Raw genomic sequence first — 19715 nt, 5'->3', positions numbered from 1 at the left:
AAACGACAATTTGCAACAGCAAATCCACATCGTCAGCAGAGAGCTCCAGATCAGGAAACCTTTAAAAGTAGAATATGACGAACTGGAAGCTGTGGAGAAAGCCACGCAGGCACAAAGGAGAGTCCTGGTGAAAACGCAAAGTGAGATCTTAAAAAAGCTTGTAAATGAAGAAGACCGTTTTTCCAAATGTAACATGCTGAAGGAGGAGACAGATACCTTGAAGCAAAAAAATGAGAGAATGACTAATGACATTCAGATTTTCAAAGAGCATCTGGAAAATCTGAGGGCTTCTAACGCAAATCATAAGTCACTGAAGGCAGAGAACAGGACTCTCACCAACCAAAACAACACTCTACAAAAAAAACTTCAGGAGCTGGAGAAGCAGCTTTCAAAGGAGCGAGCCTTAGTAGAAAAAATTAATGCAATAAAAGAAGAGAATGTTGCCCTGAGCATAGGAAACAATCTCCTGTACAGCAAGACTGACAAACTCCGCTGCTCACTCCAAGGTGAAAAAGTTCTGGGCATCACCTATGATTCCCTGAAACTGGAGAAAAATGTCTTGAGCAAGCTGAATGAAGCTCTACATAAGGAACTCCAGAAGCTTCGTAAAAAACTGAAAAAAGAAAAAGCTTTGAAGGACAAGTGTACAATAATGGAGGCGACTAAAGATGAACTCAGCAGACAAAATGAGGCATTAGAAAGGCAGATTATAAATGAGGCAAAGAATAATCCAATAAAAGAAGAGAATGATGCCCTGAGAAAAGAAAATAATCTCCTGTAACGCACAACTAATGTACTCCTCTGCTCACTTCAAGGTGAAAAAGTTCTGGGCATCACCTATGATTCCCTGAAACTGGAGAAAAATACCTTGAGCAAGAAAAATGAAACTCTACGTAAGCAACTCCAGCAGCTTTATAAAAAAAACTGAAAAAAGAAAAAGCTTTGGAGAAGTGTACAACAATGGAGGCGACTAAAGATGAACTCAGCAGACAAAATGAGGCATTAGAAGAAGAAAGGCAGATTTGTAGGGAACGTATGTCTCACATGGAGGCTTTGAAGAAAGAAAACGACAATTTGCAACAGCAAATCCACATCGTCAGCAGAGAGCTCCAGATCAGGAAACCTTTAAAAGTAGAATATGACGAACTGGAAGCTGTGGAGAAAGCCACGCAGGCACAAAGGAGAGTCCTGGTGAAAACGCAAAGTGAGATCTTAAAAAAGCTTGTAAATGAAGAAGACCGTTTTTCCAAATGTAACATGCTGAAGGAGGAGACAGATACCTTGAAGCAAAAAAATGAGAGAATGACTAATGACATTCAGATTTTCAAAGAGCATCTGGAAAATCTGAGGGCTTCTAACGCAAATCATAAGTCACTGAAGGCAGAGAACAGGACTCTCACCAACCAAAACAACACTCTACAAAAAAAACTTCAGGAGCTGGAGAAGCAGCTTTCAAAGGAGCGAGCCTTAGTAGAAAAAATTAATGCAATAAAAGAAGAGAATGTTGCCCTGAGCATAGGAAACAATCTCCTGTACAGCAAGACTGACAAACTCCGCTGCTCACTCCAAGGTGAAAAAGTTCTGGGCATCACCTATGATTCCCTGAAACTGGAGAAAAATGTCTTGAGCAAGCTGAATGAAGCTCTACATAAGGAACTCCAGAAGCTTCGTAAAAAACTGAAAAAAGAAAAAGCTTTGAAGGACAAGTGTACAATAATGGAGGCGACTAAAGATGAACTCAGCAGACAAAATGAGGCATTAGAAAGGCAGATTATAAATGAGGCAAAGAATAATCCAATAAAAGAAGAGAATGATGCCCTGAGAAAAGAAAATAATCTCCTGTAACGCACAACTAATGCACTCCTCTGCTCACTTCAAGGTGAAAAAGTTCTGGGCATCACCTATGATTCCCTGAAACTGGAGAAAAATACCTTGAGCAAGAAAAATGAAACTCTACGTAAGCAACTCCAGCAGCTTTATAAAAAAAACTGAAAAAAGAAAAAGCTTTGGAGAAGTGTACAACAATGGAGGCGACTAAAGATGAACTCAGCAGACAAAATGAGGCATTAGAAGAAGAAAGGCAGATTATAAATGAGCTGCTTTAAAAAGCTCTGGAAAGCTGAAGCCTGATAGGGTGGTATCACTTTTAACACCACCTTCAACTGACAGCAGTGTCTGCTAGTTACTTTACAACTTTAACTGACAGCCTTTAGTAATGTTAAAGTAAATAAACAAATTAATCAGTTAGGCAATACATTTTACTAAATTACATGACAGACCTGGCAGACATGTCATGTAATTTAGTAGAATGAGCAAATTAATTAGGCAATAGGGCAGCACAGTGGCACAGTGGTTAGCACTGTCGCCTCACAGCAAGAAGGTTGCGGGTTTGACCATTTCTGTGTGGAGTTTGCATGTTCTCCCTGTGCCTGCGTGGGTTTTCTCCGGGTACTCCGGTTTCCTCCCACAGTCCAAAGACACGTATCTTAGGTTGATTGGTGACTCTAAATTGCCCCAAATTAGAGCAAGAAAACCCCAAAACAAAACAAATTTCCTCTCCTTGAATCACTACCTTAATGTGGTTTGTGTGTCCCAATGATCCTGGGAGCTGTGTTGCCTGGGGCATTAGCCCCTGGTAGGGTCTCCCAAGGGGAGCGGCCAGAGTCAGAGTGGTTCAAAAAACTGATGAAAATGATAACTTTTAGTTGCACTACCTTGCACAGATTAGGGAAACCAGGGTATGCTGCTGGAGGCAGACCTTGGTTGGGAGCTCACCAGCGAGTGGCTGAGCCTCGGCCCACAGTGCCCAGTCGAGCACAGCCTGGAGGAATGACACAGTGGAGGTTTCTTCTGTTAAAGGGAGTTTTTTTCCTCACCAATGTCGCCAAGGGCTTGCTCAAGGGGAATTTGTTGGGTTTTTCCTCTATAATAATAATAATAATATGGAAACCTACTGCTGGCATTTGGAATGATGCTAATATCACTGTTAGTTTGAAAGTTATTTAATAAATAACGTGGGCTTCATACAATTGAAAACTTTGGCACAATAAACACTAGACTCAAAGGTCAACTCAATTTCCACATAATGCTGTTACACCTAAAGTCATAACTCCCATGACAGTTTGAGCATCATAATGCGATTGTATGATCATGAAAGCTATTACAGCTAGATCTAATAACTTTACTTTGGTTGATAAATAACAACACACAGTGCATTTATTTGCACTTCAGAGTCCGTCATGTGAACGTAGTGATGTTCCCTCTGATACCAAGGCTCTGAAAGACGCTTCAAACTTGGAAGGGTATTTTTCTAAAGCACTGTGCCAGATTGCTTCAAATCGAGAAAAACCACGTGACTGATGACGTTCGAACCAGTTCCCTGCATCATTCAGACTGAATCAGCTGACTGTTTGGTTTGACAGACAGAGCTTTGAAGCACTGGTGTGATACAAGTGTATTTAAGATAGATGTAACAGCACTCTATGTCTTACCTTCTGTCAATACTTTTTGGATTGCCTCACTATGGAGCCATCAAGCAATCACAAGTGTGAGAACATTATTTCAAAAGAGCAAAATCGACTAAAACCCATCTACTGTGGAGATACAATTATTTTTGAATAAAAATTCCTAAGTCACACAAGCACACCCAGTGTACACCAAGCACATTCAAAAACATATATCATATTATAATAACATTTACATCCACAGCCTCACTGAACCCTGTAAATATTTGCTCTGTCCAGTGTGTAATGCCAAATCAATAATTATAAATCCAATTCAAATTCTTAGCAATTCTTGGGAAAAAAACATTACTTAGGTAGTCAACATTTCAACTGAGCATGAACATTTACTACGTATATAGTATCAGAAATTCTAGCCCACTCTAAAACATCCAGATATTAACATAAAGACCAAACACATACAAACAGGTGCATCAGCAGTATTTGTGTGACACTGTCTACGGATCAGGATCATCTGGCTGATTAAGTCTTTGTAACAGATATGCTTCTTCTCATGGTCATTGAGTGCTGTCAGCATCTCATCTACCTCCTCCTGAGTGAAGGGCTCACCTGATATAAAGACAGCCTACAAGCCTACCTGGCCTAAGTAGCCCACAGTTTTGATTTATCTGTCTTTATTGATCCTGTTAAAACCTGAAAAACCCTAAAGATCCACTTGCTTGTTCTAGAGCTTTTGACCAGATGACAGTCTTCACAACCACATGGATTTTTCTGAACTGTCATGTCCACAGAGATTTACTGTACAGCATCACCTTGTTTTCTGTTCCTAAGTCAATATAATATATGTGGTAAGTATAATTTTGAAGCTTCTGTATTTGAGGATTTTCATTTTGTGCTACTTCATACTTTGACTTCACTCCATTTCAGAGGCAAATATTTTACTTTTTACTCCAGTACATTTATTTGATAACTATAACCATAAAACTTTATTGAGCCCTGGTGGGAAATTCACAAGCTACCCAGCAGTAGCCTACTTCATATTATAGGCATGTGAGATAGTTACAATTAACTCCACCTTTACAAGCTGCAATATTAAAGTGATGAACACAATAATGCATCAATAATTATAATATAATAATATGTGAAATTATTTATTTGAAATGTGACATTTTCATAATGAATAGGCTACTTTTACTTTTGGTATTTAAAGTACATGTTGGTGCTAATAATGTTGTACTTTTAAATAACATTTTGAATACAAGACCTTTCCTTGAAACAGTATTTTTACACTATGGCACTGCTACTTTTAGTTAGGTAAATAATCACATATGCTAAACTGTGAGTTCATATATATAGGAGCATGTTCACAACCTTTTCATGACCAAACTGTGTTTTATTATGAAGACATCCAGACTAATTAATCCATACAAACCATTAATGTGTTTTTGTTCTAAGCTTTGCTCATTTTATTTATAGTATAATAATATACACTGTTTGTACTGTGTGAGATAAGAGACAGAATGACAGGGAGAGACAAAGCAATGTTAGCTTTATTGTCTCCAGCTGTATAAAGGCATAAGTGCTTAAAAAAGCAAATGAAAAATTACAACAAATAGTAAACCCTTTCATACTATGAATGCATGTCAGGTTTGAAGATAAAGACTGAGTTTAACATTACATCTAAGGGTGTATTGATGGGAACTGTCCTGCCTTCCTAAGTACAGCAGCACATGCTCTTCTGTCATTTCATGGTTCCCAACTCATTCAGACACATTATAGCCCTCACCCAAACACAATGCTTACTGCACTGTGCGTAAGTGCATCAAAACCTATTTTAATTCTTGGGGATTACTGCATAATAAGGTATGAGAAAAAAGAGTAAATAAATACAATTAAAGCAAAAAAGATCCAACTCAAGCACATCTTAGAAATGATCTAAAATTATATAATCAGCTGTTTCACCTACTAGGAGAATAATGGCAATATTGCATTTTGAATTCAGAACTTTTGTCCCTTTACAACTCTAAAAATCTTTGCATTTATAATGAAACTAATACTGGTTTCATTAACAATCTACACATTTCACAGTCCAGTGAAATGGGCTGTAAAATCTCAGGATTCAAATCCAGAGAGGGACCATCTGTGAGGGTAACAAAGACGTTCTGTCAGGTGATAGTGGTACTTTAACTCGATCTCCAGTCTTCAACATGCTGGACCCAAGAGGCCAGACGACAGAGCGAACCATATGTTCCTCTAGTGTGTGGATATGTGTGCATTTATATCTCTGGCTGCCCCTGATGTACAGGCACTATATGGTCCTGCCCTTGTTCTTCTGCTAGGGCTTCTGGGAGTTGCTGTCCATTCTGTTCATCTATTTGTGTATTGGCTTCCTCCTCTTCTGTACTTACATCATGCAGAGCTTGCGCTTCTTCTTGAGGCTGAATCTCTTTGTGAGCCTCTGTCTGCTCCACTACTCCAGCCTCATGCTCATCAGTACTGGGGTTTGATGGCTTCTCCTTTGCTGCCACCTCCTGCTGCTGAGGAGCATTGTTGTTGCTGGAGTCCTGTGGCACAAAGTGTGACACTGCAGTCAACTAAAAATGAAGCTCAGGGTAACAAAAGGTGTAGCTCAGTGAAACAAAATATAACAAGAGCACTCAGAGAGCACATTTAGCTCCACCAAGCCACAACATTCACTCACACAAATGGTTCCCTTGTGAAAAATTAGATCTGGAACAACAGAAACTGTCCTAAAATCCTTGATCCAGATCATCTTTTAGGGTATGACAGGCAGTTACTGTGCATCTTACCTGAACATCTCAGGGTTCTGTCATCATTACAGGCCAAGTTATGGCAGAAAATGCAGTATGTGTTAAATTGGCTTTTCAATGTTAACTTTAAATGGGCGTCAGAGCTGAAATCTGGATCAGATCTGGATGAAGTTTGCTCTGGTGATAGACATCACCACCCTACATATGTGTGTCAAATTTCAAACAATGATTTTGATAACCTTTGACAGAGATATGATTTTTTTTATTTTGCACCATGTTAAAGATGGGATTTTTTTTTTAATTATTTTTGTGACCTTGACCTTTGACCTTTTTCAGTCAAAATCTAATCACTTCTAGATTTGGTCTGCACCAATGTCTGTACCAAGTATGCAGACGATCCGTCCAGCCATTTGTCCATAATCCCCCTAACCAACAAACACACACACAGAACCAAAAATACAACTTCCCTGGTGGAGGTAATAAAAACTACAGACATACAAAAATGTCTGTAGCAGAGTCCAACAGATGTAGATTTGAACAGATGGTTAAACACAAAAACAATTTTAAAAAAATCATATAAATATAAAGTTGTTAGGTGATTGCTTCATATTATTATCACACATGTATAAACAAAACCAGAATGTTTATTTTATCTTTTTTTTTTCAAATAAGATTACTTTTATTTCCTAAAGACATTATGCTTTACTGACATCCAGTGGTGGAAGAAATACTTAGATTCTTTACTTAGTGTAAAAATACTCCTATAAATAAAAGACCTGCATTAAAAAGGTTACTTAAGTACAAAAGTATTGGCATCAGAATATACTTTAACTACACAAAGCAAAACTACTCACAATGCAGAATAGCACATTTCTATTAGATAGAGAAGAGCTACAAAAGTATTGGCATCAGAATATACTTTAACTACACAAAGCAAAACTACTCACAATACAGAATAGCACATTCCCATTAGATAGAGAAGAGAGGAGAATGCGTTTGTGTTAGTGTAGACATGCAAGAGCATGCACATATAAAGCACCTGTGTGCGAGGTAACGAAGGAGACAGCAGCTCTGATGGGGCCAATAGGCCGTCCTGGTTTAGATCCTGAGTTCGCAGTAAAAAATCGACCATATCTACGAAATTTATTACTGACACCACCTGAAATCAGAAAACACACAAACACAAAGATAAGCAGTATACAGGTATTACACATGTACAAGTAGACGCAGATGCAACGGTTCACGCACATTTTGGCTTCTCTGCACTGGTTACCAGTGCATCGTGCATCTTAGAATTCATTTTAAGATTCTTTTATTTGTATATAAGGCTGTGAATGGACTGGCACCACCTTATGTGTCAGAGCTACTGCACCCCTATTGTCCTTTGCAGCATCTCAGATCAGCTGATCAGCTGCTCTTGGAGGTTCCACAAAAGAGGCGAAGACTTAGGGGGGACAGAGCGTTTGCGGCAGGGGCCCCTAAACTGTGGAATGCATTGCTTCTCCACATTAGGCAGGCCTCATCACTGGACACTTTTAAAGTCTATTTAAAAACTTATTTGAGGCGGTGTCATGTTGGGGTACCTTGTTTTAATGCTGTATGTGGGGGTTGTTGTAAGGGGATGTTGGTAATTTGTTTTGCTTATTGTTATTATGTTATTGCTGGTGTATTTTATTGTGTTGTTTCTATGTGTTTTGATTTTAATACGGTTGTGATGTGTCACTGTGTTAAGCACTTTGGGCAGCTATGGCTGGGATAAATGTGCTATATAAATAAAGTTGATGATGATGATGATGATGCACACCTACAGCCACTCCTCCTTACCACATCACTGGCCTGTGCTCCAGGTGCATGATGGGAGTTACAGTCTGAAAGTAGCTTCATCATCTCCAAGCCATCCAAGAGCCCACTGCGATCATAGTCATAAAGATGAAACAGGAAGAACACCTCTGACAAATACAGGAAAAGATAAGCATGTTTATCTCCACACACATTTCACACATTGCTTTTGCTTAGATATGAAAAATGTACACTTTTCACAAAGACACATAACTTCAGTGACAGGAACACTAAACCACAATCGCAGACAAACAGCTTGCTCGTCAGCATAATAAAGACTCAACAAGCCAAAGCTGTTTATTTTATTATTATTTGTTATGTTTTTATTGTTCTGAAGTGTTTCAGTAAACTGCCGCCTGTATAAGTGGAGACTGATGATGAAAAAAAACCCCAGTTTCAGATCTCCTACAGGCATCACACCAGAAGATGGACAGCTCTACCTTGCTCCCTGGTGATGATTTCTGGTCCTCCTTGGCCATCCTTCAGACTGGACTGAATGTAGCTCTGCAGCAGCCTGTGGTACACACAGTACATTTCAATGTGTCACTTAGACAAGTAACACAGAGGGGTCAGACTTGTTCGATCCCGCAGGGACTCGGTCAGACAAGCAGGCTGCAAACATTGTGAGGCAAAAGAGGAAGACAAAATTAGATTAAAATAAAATATGTAAACAAATAAAATGCATGTTTATATTTTATTTTTAGAGCACCTTTCAAGATGCTTGACTGCTGGCTGAGTGGTACAGTAAGCAATGAGCCTGTATGAAATGTATCTATGTATACTGTGATATGAAGCTACAAGAGAGTTTTAGCAAGACTCAACAGAGCAGGAGGAGGTGTCATCTTATCAAAACATACTGTTTTCAGAAGAGGGATAGTCATTTATTTGGATCTTATCCTGTCTTACCCATGTAAGAGGAGATGGTGAAAAGTCTGTAGTGTCCAGACAAGACAAGGCAAGTTTATTTGCATATCAAATAACAAGAAGGCAATTTAGCAGCTTTGCATAATACAGAAGGAAGAATGACAAACCAGCTACAGAAGAACCTGAGATGATTCTTTTGGGATAGTTTACCTTAACATTACTATTATTTAATGTCATGCACAAGCCATAGATGAATTAATGCTCACATTAACAGCAGTTTGGTTAAAAACTACAAAACACACCCCCACTTACAAATGAAGTGTGCATCAAAGTGTAATGTTTGTCAAAGGAGGTGCACACCTGTCAACTTCATTTCTACACAGCTGGCAAACATTTGTCTAGTTGTGCATGCAACAGACTTCAGCTAACACTATGACACTTGCATTAATCAGGGAAAATGCCTTGAGGCCACACAGTCACTAGCACACTGTGGCACTAAGGCCACAAAATGGTTATATCTTTCATTTTGCTCCTTGAATTAATCTGACCTGTAACATACTGCACAGCGACAGAGATATGACAGGAAAACTATTTCACATTTGCAACATAAAGCGGTGTTACTGCATGTGTAATCTTATCAGTGTATGGTTGCAGGCCAAATAATTAACACAGCACACCAGCCAAAGTTCAGAGTGGCCACATAAAAGGGGTTCGGTCCACTACAACAGACAGCAGGTTAAAGAATTCTCAGTGTGGTTTCCAAGTTGTCGCTCTGATTTCAGTATGACCCACTGAAGCACAAAAAGAGGGTTTACACATTCAAATCACCGAGATGTTTCTTTTCTCTTTAGCACACACACACAGCACAGTGGGAAATGTCTCCTTCAGTGCACAATAGTCCTTTCATGGTCGAGTTGTTTTAACGTTTCACCTAAAACTGGTGTCAATCGACTTATTACCAACTCCTGTAATCAGAGGCGTCCTTAGATTTGCCTGTCTGGAAACCTCACAAGTCTCCTTACAAGACTCAGTCTCAGCGCCCACCAGGAGTAAATGGGAAATCTAATCTCCAACCACTATGCACAAAAAAGCAACATAATGAATGAACATCTGTGGTGCATTACAATGAAAATGTCAACCATCATTTGTCATTGTAGTGTCAGACAAAATTCTGTGTTCAGAGTGTCAAGAAATGTGTTGTACAAGTTGTTACAGGAAAATTACTTATTTAAATTAAAAGGAAACATGGCATTTAATATGAACATCCAACGGCTTTCACGTTGTCATAGTCCTTCTAGATTAGCCTTCTCTGCATGGCTGCATCACGTTTTCTACACCAACACGCTCAGGTTGGGAACCAGGATGGTTGCTTTTTTAAAGTTATGATCAACAGGAGATGTCATAGCCAAACATCTAATGGTTGATTCATGTTAGAAAATTCTTAATGGTTGAGATGATTTTCTTACATAGACTTTGAGGCATGGGCACCCTAAGCCTTACAGGTTATATATACATGATTTATTCTGAAAATCTTTATGTGAATTTGGATTTGTAAAGTGCTGCGACTTCATGACAGTGTCACAGGCAGTACAATAGCTGTACTGTAGTACCAGCTGCCAAGTCATAGAGTAGTTTGACAAAACAATGCACTGCAGCAAATAGCTCTTTACTTGGGGACTGTGCTAATTCCTTTCTTTTTAAAAAGCTATTAAGACCAAACTTATGGCTTAAAGAGAGCTGGTTGTGCAACAGCAGCCCACTTTCCATGTGCCACTCACCTGCGGTCCTCCTCCCCAGAGCCAAAAGGATTGCGTAGTGCTACGGAAGAGGGGTGGGCATCTCCAGAGTCCTCTCTGTGGAATAAACACACACATACACACAAAAAAAACAAAATCAAAAAGCTTCTTTTCTTGTACTTGAAATGAATTTCTTAACTTTACTCTACTGAGACACTGCAACAACACTCTGATATTGCAGCCCATGGCGCCATGCTTAGAGTGTAAAAACAGTAAAAATAGATTGGTTATGACAAAACACCTTGCAGCATGTTTACTTTAAAGATTTAAGTTGTTTATACCATGTGTGAAAACAAACAAAGCGGGGAGGTGGGGGGTGGGTAGGGAGGGGAGGGGAGGTGAGGTTACCTGAATGTCCCACCTGGTGCAGCCAGGCACAGGTGTATGAGCAGTAACAGGAACAGGACACATGGGACCAACTTGCCAAGGTGAGACTCCATGAACACACCTACAGGCACACAGGCCGGTTTACAACATCATCTCTGTGATACAAGACTGTCATGCATATCAAACCACATGAACACATCAGGTCTGTTGGTATCTGAGGCTTTTGACTGTTGAAAGACAATAAAATGTCCAAATAATTTCTTTTGGGGACATGGCTGGGAGGTGATGCTGTGCAAAGTGGTGCTGCTTCACTGTATCTGCCAAAATGTTCATAAGCCACATGCCATTTGCATTAGCAGTGTTGACCTACATGTTACACCTGCATCTCATTAATAAACACAAAAGTGTTGCAGCCTTTACAAATTACACAGAAAGCAGACCTGTGGTCCACTATGGCAAAGTCTGTTTGTAGCTCAGCCAGGGGTGGACCAGGCCTCCTGCTCCCCTGTCACAGAATAATATAATCAGTAATATTGTTAACCAAACATATTGCTAAGCCATGTATAATATTACTATACATTCCTTTATCATATGTCTGAAAGTTACCACGCTGCAACACATTCTCAGTCCAGACAAAGCGAAAAAAAACCCCACCATAATACCTTAAATTCCACATTCTAACATGTCATTTCTATTATCACCTTAAAATATTCACGTTGTAAATTATCTCTGTGGTCCACCACTTGGTGCACTTGACTGTGTAAGTATTCATTTATCTTATGATATAATAACGTGCTCTTTTCTCTCTGCTCAACAGTGAGTTTGTTACTGTTCTTATATCAACATTTATTAGTCTGTGTGTGTCTGTGTGTACTGTCCAGGTAACTCTCAGATAACACAAATGCTGCTGCAGCAGGCGCATCAGGATCACCGCACCCAGACCACTGTCACTGGCCTTTACTACTCGTTTACCACAAAGAAACAAGAGGCCATACAATACAATAATCCACACGATCAAACATCACCTCAGCGCCGAGGAGGGCGCCCACCACGAGTTTCTCTACAAATATTCTCTGAGGCAGCAGAAATGCCATCCTCACGTCAACAGTTGACCAAAATATGGCTGACCCCTCACACTAACAGTGTGAAAAACAGTAAATAAAAGAATGAGTCTTGAAAGAGCAACATCGTTCAGATGATGCATTACGCGTGTACACAGACGAGCTAAGATCAAATATTTATGTGAACCAGCCTAACACGCACAGTGAAACCCTCAGAAAGATGCAGCTGCATACAAAACTCAGGTTGCTCCACATTTGTTTTCAGAGTAATAACGCGCCTACCTCTCTGCATGGTTGGTGTGGGGGCAGTAAAAGCTTGAATTCGTGCAGATTAAAGCTTCATATATGGGAACACCCCAGCCTGCACCGCTATGATCGCACAAACCGGTCTGCATTGCGCTACGGCGCCCCTCTCGCTCCCTCCCGTAGATACAGGAAATTCACGTTGATGCGCATGAGCAGCTGCTGTTCATTTGGGCGATGCGTTTTCGTGGCAGCCATGTTTGTACGGGGGGGACCCTCCTAGTCCATGTATGTGTATGGAGGCTTTATATATACTGTATAACATTTTTCTTCACCTAATAACAGTTGACAGTAACTATGTTTTAATTTGATTGGAAAACTATTGAGCTACATATTGTGCCACATATAATTAATAAAATAACTTGTTACTTGTGAAATGTTATTGGAAATGTCTGTTTTCGAGGCTACTACTTGAACTGGTCAGAACCCCCGACGCAATATGGCGACGACAGATGCCTCTAGCTACGTTCGACTCCGTCCCTCCCTGTGGCGGCCGCAGAGACCGGGGGTTCTTTTGAATGACAGGCTCCACGTGGAAGAACAGAGCCGCTGATGTGTCCGTGAGTTTGCGCAGGACGCCTCCTCATTGTGCTCCTTTCGTCGCCACGCCACGTCCTCACCGAAAGCCTGATTCCGAGAGCAGCCTGCGATAGAGGCATTGGACTGTGCCCACAGCTTTTAAAATTCAGAGCTTCATACCAGCTGTAACTTTTTATAACAGCAAATTTGCTTATATGTTCTACATTATACCATGCCAGTCAAGTTATTTAAAGACCTTTCCAGCAATAATTTCACTTTAAAGAACAACAAATAAAGGATGCACAATTAGCGTGCATAATAATCTGCCATAAACCCAAAAGGTCTCAAAATCTAAATAACAGAAGTACCAACATGGACGTGACTGTGTACACAGCAGGACCAAAAGAATAGAACTCAAATAAATAAAACAAATAAATGTGCCAAACTAGAAGACACATGGTGTAAAATAAAGATATTTCATTTACAGTATATTTATTACTGTACATAGACTGAATACAAGAGGAGGTAAAAATCAGCACTGCAGTCCTAATATTTGACCACAAGGGGTCACAGTAACCCTGTACTTGCTTCTTAAAAGGTGAAACAGGCTCTAGGGAGCTGTCACAGGCACATCTGCCAAACATTATGATTAAAAAGATTAAGCTAGTAATGTTTTATTTATATCTATATTATACATGTTATTACAAACATCATGCCAGTAATGAAGTGTGTAAAAACCTAAACCTAGGGTTGTTCCTTCTTATTGGCTTCAGGATTTTACCACACTGTATAATTTCACTTTCTCCTCTTATCATGTTTTGTTGTTTAGTATTTTTAGGTCCCATACTACTACTGAGACAGAAATGGTTGCAAAGTATGAGTTCATGGATGGAGCTCCAGTTAAAGGAGAATCAATGCCCATCACACGGTTCTTGGCAGGTAAGAGCTCTCATCTCTCACCTCTTCAAATAATGTTGCACCATCAGTGTGTCAGTTTCCCTGTTAATATCCCTCCTCTTGATTCTTTTAAATGGGCCTAGTTGCATTCCAAGTGTGCACAACAGCCTTTCATTACAGGACATGACTCAACACCCACAGTGAGGGATGTCAGCAAGAAGTTCTCTGTACGCTACGTCCTTGATCTGGTGATGGTGGATGAAGAGGACAGAAGATACTTTAAACAACAGGTAACACAGCTGCACATGCCATATAATATTCTACATCAGGGAGCTAATAAGTTATTTGTAAATTGGCACCAAATATGTAGCGTCATGACTGAGACCTTACTGTGTAAAGTGCCCTGAGCTGACTGCTGGTGTGATTTGACACTACACAAATCAAATTGAATTAAACTGAATGATTTCTTTAGGTTAATCAGCCAGTGTCAAAGCAACAGCTGATTAAACAAACTGTAAATATTTAATAATGATATTATATTGATGGCTGGGACTCAAACATCAGCTCAGTATCGACTCTGAAGTTATAGCTGTGTAATACCCCAGTTCTTTAATTGGACAGCTCTGAATAACGAAGGAGTCTGTCTTTCTTCATTTAGTGCTGATTTATTTTAACCTCAAGTAAAAATTACAAACACGACCCGGGTTGCTCCCCCTTCCAGAGGCACACACACAGGCTGCTGGAAAGTGGAGTCCCTGGCCACACAGAGCCTAATACATTTATAAGTTTTTGGGCTAACCCCTTACCCAGACGAAGTCAGTCAGCAGACTCCATCTTTTATCTAGTGCTCCACATACTTGGAGCTGCTGCGTTTCTACCTAGTCATAACAAAATGAAGAATCTCAAATGCGTGTGTATGTTGTCACATGGTGTGTAGCTAAGGCAATCATTAATTTATTCAGACATAATATTCTAACACAAGATTAATACAGGAAAATAATTGGTGTCATGGTTCATTTTTCAGAATCAACATTCTGTCTGCTAACCTTGAAACAAAACTGACTAGAGCAAACTTTAAATCTCACTAAATTGCATTACTAACACATTAATGTTTAACAATTATCTAACTGATTTAATAATATCTAACAGCTGCAAATGTCCCGCCAATCAAGACTTACAGTTCCGTTATCACCAGTGAAACCAAACCCTAACCTCCCTCTAACCTTAAACCAAGTCATCATGATTTACATTTTGGGGGCTTGGTTTTTGTCCCGATAAAGACGGCAAGTCCTCATATTGTGACGTCCCCACAACAGGCCGCTGTATACAAGCATCCCAGGGTCACCGAGTCCTTTTATGAACTTTTGGGGATACCCATTGATTCCAAAGGAGAAATTCAACTTTTGAGAAATAAAGAAAAACAAAGAAGCTGTGAAAAGAGCTGAATTCTTGCTTTTTCTAGAAAATAATCTAAAATAGCCTGAACAAAGTGGTGATAAATACAAATAGTGGGTTGTAGTGATATTTCAAGCAGACAGTTGTCTTTAAATAGTATCACAGGTATTTTCAATCTTATAATTAGTCATACAGTCCCTCTACGTTTAGACACATTTAAAATATATACAATTCGTCAAAAATCAACAGAGGTGCAGTTGCCCAAGATGGAAAGAAAGAACCTTCAGACACAAACAACAACACACTCGGCCAGATGCACACACATCCAAAAAGGTCAAGGAGGGAAGTACAGTATTTGGCCTTCCATTGGAAAGTGAAGCTCAGTGAGAGCAGTCACACCTTTGTCACCACACAAAAACCACTCACACTCACATAAGCACACAGAAGCACTCAAACATCTCCATGTGTGTCTCACTCACTGAGATGGCTCATTATTTCACAGCTGGTTTGTGCACAAACATCCTACTGACACTCACTTACAGGAAGGGAGATTACTCTATAATTGTTAACATGACCTGCTGTGGGGACATAAATCTGTTTATACAGTCACACTGTGAGGACTCGACATCCTTATGGGGACAATAAACAAATTTCCACTATGTGGTTATGATTAAGGTTGGGATAATTCTTCAGGAAATGAATGTAAGTCCCCACGACTGTGTATGTGTATAATGGTAATGCATTTCATTTAGAGAACACTTTTCATTCTCACGCATAGTAGGCAAAAAAGATGGAGCTGGAGACATGACGCAGAAAATTGGGCCGTCAGGCAGCGATGTTGTTCTTACAGGTCACACCACATAGGATGTGCCGTCATTGTTAACACGGGTCTCCTGCTGCCCTGTGTTCTTTGGCTGAACAGAAACACCAGAGTAATTAGGATAATTAGGCAGATGGTGCTGTGCAGCTTCCAGTCAAACAGCATGTCTGAAGCAGAGGCATGGTTCTTTATTTATACCTGGCTGTGTGCAAGGCAACACCTGATGCACATGAAGTTTTGCAATTCCTGGAACATGTGAGGGGAACAGGGTCATTGCACGGCTGCAGAGTCTTAACAGGGACTCGCTGTAATTCCACACAGGTGCCTGGTAACCCTCTGGTGCAGAGTGGAGAATGAGTGTGATGAAGCAGGATTTAGAGTAGCAGAGCCTCAACCATCTGAGAGCCCACTCTACTATTGAGTATATGTCACTGAAGGTAAACAGGGCTATTACTAACAGGGCTCAGCATGTTTTTTTCTGTCTCAGAATGCTTTGGGATGTTGACTGCAGCGTGCAGTACACCTGCATGGAAGCATCTGCATGTTTCTCACACTGGTTTATTCAGATTCTTCCTGCTCCCAGGTGTTTCCACTTAAATGTGGCTGATTAGACTCTCCCTCAGGTTAGAATCGGGTGGAGCTATGCTGTTATAGACCTTTTTCATGGAGGAAATTTAGAACTGTCACAGCAGGAAAATCACAAAATTAAAGATGTCTGAATTCCCTTTAGATACTTCAGTTTCAGGCTCCTGGATCACTATCACACCACCATGACATAATGAGACACCAGGATAGAACGGATCCATCATCATTATTATTAATTACAGCTTTACCTTTTCTGGAAAAAGGCCCATACCTCCACTCTCTGTACACCAAGAATTGTAATGAATATATAAATTGTACACCCTAACAACAGTCACAGACATGTTGATTGTCTGCATATTTTAACCCTGATTTCAAAGTCAAACCAAATTAGACACTCTGTAGTCTGTGCTCTGTGTACGGATCTAATCAGGCAAAGTAAGAGTATACTTCTCATTCCTCTCTCTCCTCCAGACAGATCTGTTGGATCAGAATATTATGGCTTTTTTTTTTTTTAAAACCATGCTGCTCTATTTTTAACTCCCCTTTTTCCGTCACATAGGGTCTACTTTGATCATTGTCCCTGTCTGTGCAGATGGCAGCACTGCACTTTCACTTTCTCTGCCCCTCACCCGTCCTCCTATTCCTTCACTCTGCTCTCTTCCCTGCTCACAACTCCTCTTCATCAACTTCTCCTTTTTACTGTAACACACCCACTACCCTCCTCTTTTCATCTGGGATGAGATTTGGTGAGACATGTGCATTTGTTAATAATACATTTTCCATTCTAATGGTCCATATGTTAGAATTTTGTATAAATATATTTGTCTATATATTTATACATGCTTAATTTTTATTTTCCTAATGCACATTCCTTTTTCTTGTTTACACATTCTATTCTTTTCTTGTTCTCTCAGCCTTATCTTGTTTACTCATTGCCTTAAGGAAGAACATTGCACATAAACACCGAGAGCCACTGTACCAGAGTCAAATTCCCTGTGTGTTTAACACACCCAGCCAAAAAATCTGATTCTGATATAAGAAAGAGGATTTCCCCCGTTTTTTGTCAGGGTAGTAATGGGGATAAGTGAAATAATCTATTTGCCTACTTATTTCTATGGCCTTAATGCTGAGTTGATGTTTATGTGTTTGTATTTCTGTGTGACGTGCATTTTAATGAACTTTTTGCAGCTGGATTTGGTTAAATTTTTGAGAATTTGGCAAAATTATCTGCTGTTTACTATAAATGGTGTTTTCTTACCACCGTTCCCACTTTACAACACCATGTCACACAACTGCATGGCTCTGTTTGTCTTTAGCACAGGCTAAGGGCATGCATATGCATCCTCACACCAGCACGTGCACTGGAGGACACACACATACATTCCTATCTTAACAGTGAAGTGTCAAACTGCACCGAACAAGTGCAGATCACCGTTTCTTGGGGAAAACATGTTGGTGCCACTTGACTAATCATATAAAGAGACACTATGCCACATTTTGTACATTAGGCCCATCCAGGTAACCAACACTGTGTCACATTAGCAGCAAACAACTGTTCTCAGCATCTCATTGTGTTCAGTTGTTGTTGAAGCCTTTTTACTACACAACTGTAATGATGTGCATCATCAAACTAATTGCATTCCTACAGTATATGAGTACAATCAGGATACAAATTGTGATAGAAGAAGTACTCAGATTGTGCACTGAGTTACTTTCCACCTCTGGATACAAGTAGATTTCAAATTTGACTGGAATCCAGAGCTTGTGACAACTGGTCAGGGGAGTTTTATTGGGAGCCTTTTATTTCTAACTGTGCTTCTTATTACATTGTAAAATATTTAGTTCGTTTTAATACAATGTGAAAATTTAAACTAGAAAATCTACTGAAGTTGAATTGATTTTTTTTTTTTTTACAAAACAATAAAAAATATTTTATGAGCCTTGTCTCTTCAGTGTGTAGCCTGTTAAACAGGGGCCTTTCCTGCACTCAGTTATGTAACAGGGATTAGGTCTCACTATTTGGTGGCCCCAACAGTCAAAACTGCGGGAGCTATTTTTAACCCTGGACCATAACATAGGGCCTCCCACAACAACGCCAACAGCCAGTCAGTCGCCTGAATCCGTAACCGAGTCTGTTTTCACTTCTCAGAGCTGTAGCTTGTTGCTAAGCCGCGTTAAATCCATATGACTACTGAACAGTAGTGAGATGTAGCAGAGCGTTGTTAATTTGAGTCCCACATTCACTCATGTTGCTGGTGTGAGGCTCCATTTTTAACATGGGAAGCTGCCTACATGTTATGGTTGTCATTCAAGTGACAACACTGTTGGTGGATGATTGAAGGAATGATGTAGGGTGGGTGGGTGGAGAAGACAAACCCTGAAAATGTAAAACAATGTTTTTACTGGGCTGCAAATTATTTAAACATTTTCAAATTGTGAACTCTGAGCTATCAGAAAGTGTACTTACAAACTGACTTCAAGTGAACACAGTAAGCTGGAGGGCGCCATCTGGTCCACGCAGGCTTGATTTAAACACTCGTTGCTCAAAACCTGTGACAAGAACAAATTAAATGATACAAAACATATGTTCAGACTAGGATTACAGAGATGGACAAAGCCTCATCTCCACATGGACAGTACTTTTACTCATGCATTCACCCCCTCATTTTAATAGTTGTCTTTCTGCATCTTAACTCTTGTCTTTGCTTCTGTGTTCTGAAGTAAATAACACTGTAAAATAACATTTGAACCTCTGAGCACAGGAAAGGAGTTCAGCTGTCAAACTCTATTTGAACATATGCTCCTGAAGAAAAAAACTTCTCAGTCAAACAACTTATAAAGCACAAGTCAGATTCCATGTAGGGACTGGAAAGTGTAAATCAAATCCTCCACTGAACAGTTTTATTTTAGACTGAGTGTTTCTCTATTAATGAGACAACATTGGTTGACAAATGAATATAAAAATGACAATAACAAATGATGGGGAAATAAGATGAGCTTTATTTGATCACTTCTGTGCAAATTGCCTGTGACTAAATATCAGCATCACTGATTTTCCAACACCAGACTGACTGCTG

The 19715-nt window shown here is 39.8% G+C and overlaps 2 protein-coding genes across 6 annotated transcripts in view; one reads left to right on the top strand and one right to left on the bottom strand.

The window, feature by feature from the left end:
• Positions 1-1620, top strand: part of LOC109954477 (M protein, serotype 5-like) — a 10833-nt gene extending 9213 nt beyond the window's left edge. The window contains exons 2-3 of one of the 4 annotated variants that reach the window (XM_020589830.1): positions 11-815; positions 1571-1620. In XM_020589830.1, coding sequence (XP_020445486.1) covers positions 11-781 — 771 coding nt within the window. In that variant the 3' untranslated portion in view covers positions 782-815; positions 1571-1620. Of the gene's footprint in view, positions 1-10; positions 1000-1570 lie in introns of those variants that run through there. The other 3 variants (XM_020589828.1, XM_020589829.1, XM_020589831.1) reach the window with 3 other exon arrangements.
• The window catches only part of cgref1 (cell growth regulator with EF-hand domain 1), a 15731-nt gene extending 3203 nt beyond the window's left edge, over positions 1-12528 (bottom strand). The window contains exons 1-7 of one of the 2 annotated variants that reach the window (XM_020589835.1): positions 12402-12528; positions 11080-11179; positions 10714-10788; positions 8512-8585; positions 8057-8181; positions 7272-7391; positions 5870-6025 (exon numbers count right to left, since the gene is read on the bottom strand). In XM_020589835.1, coding sequence (XP_020445491.1) covers positions 5870-6025; positions 7272-7391; positions 8057-8181; positions 8512-8585; positions 10714-10788; positions 11080-11179; positions 12402-12411 — 660 coding nt within the window. In that variant the 5' untranslated portion in view covers positions 12412-12528. Of the gene's footprint in view, positions 1-4631; positions 6026-7271; positions 7392-8056; positions 8182-8511; positions 8586-10713; positions 10789-11079; positions 11180-12401 lie in introns of those variants that run through there. The other variant, XM_020589834.1, reaches the window with a different exon arrangement.
• Positions 12529-19715: the final 7187 nt, after the last annotated feature.

Source organism: Monopterus albus, unplaced genomic scaffold, assembly GCF_001952655.1.
Source record: "Monopterus albus unplaced genomic scaffold, M_albus_1.0 scaffold10.1, whole genome shotgun sequence".
Lineage (NCBI taxonomy): Eukaryota > Metazoa > Chordata > Actinopteri > Synbranchiformes > Synbranchidae > Monopterus > Monopterus albus.
Note: the sequence above shows the minus strand (reverse complement) of the source record. Positions and strands in the feature narration are given on the sequence as shown.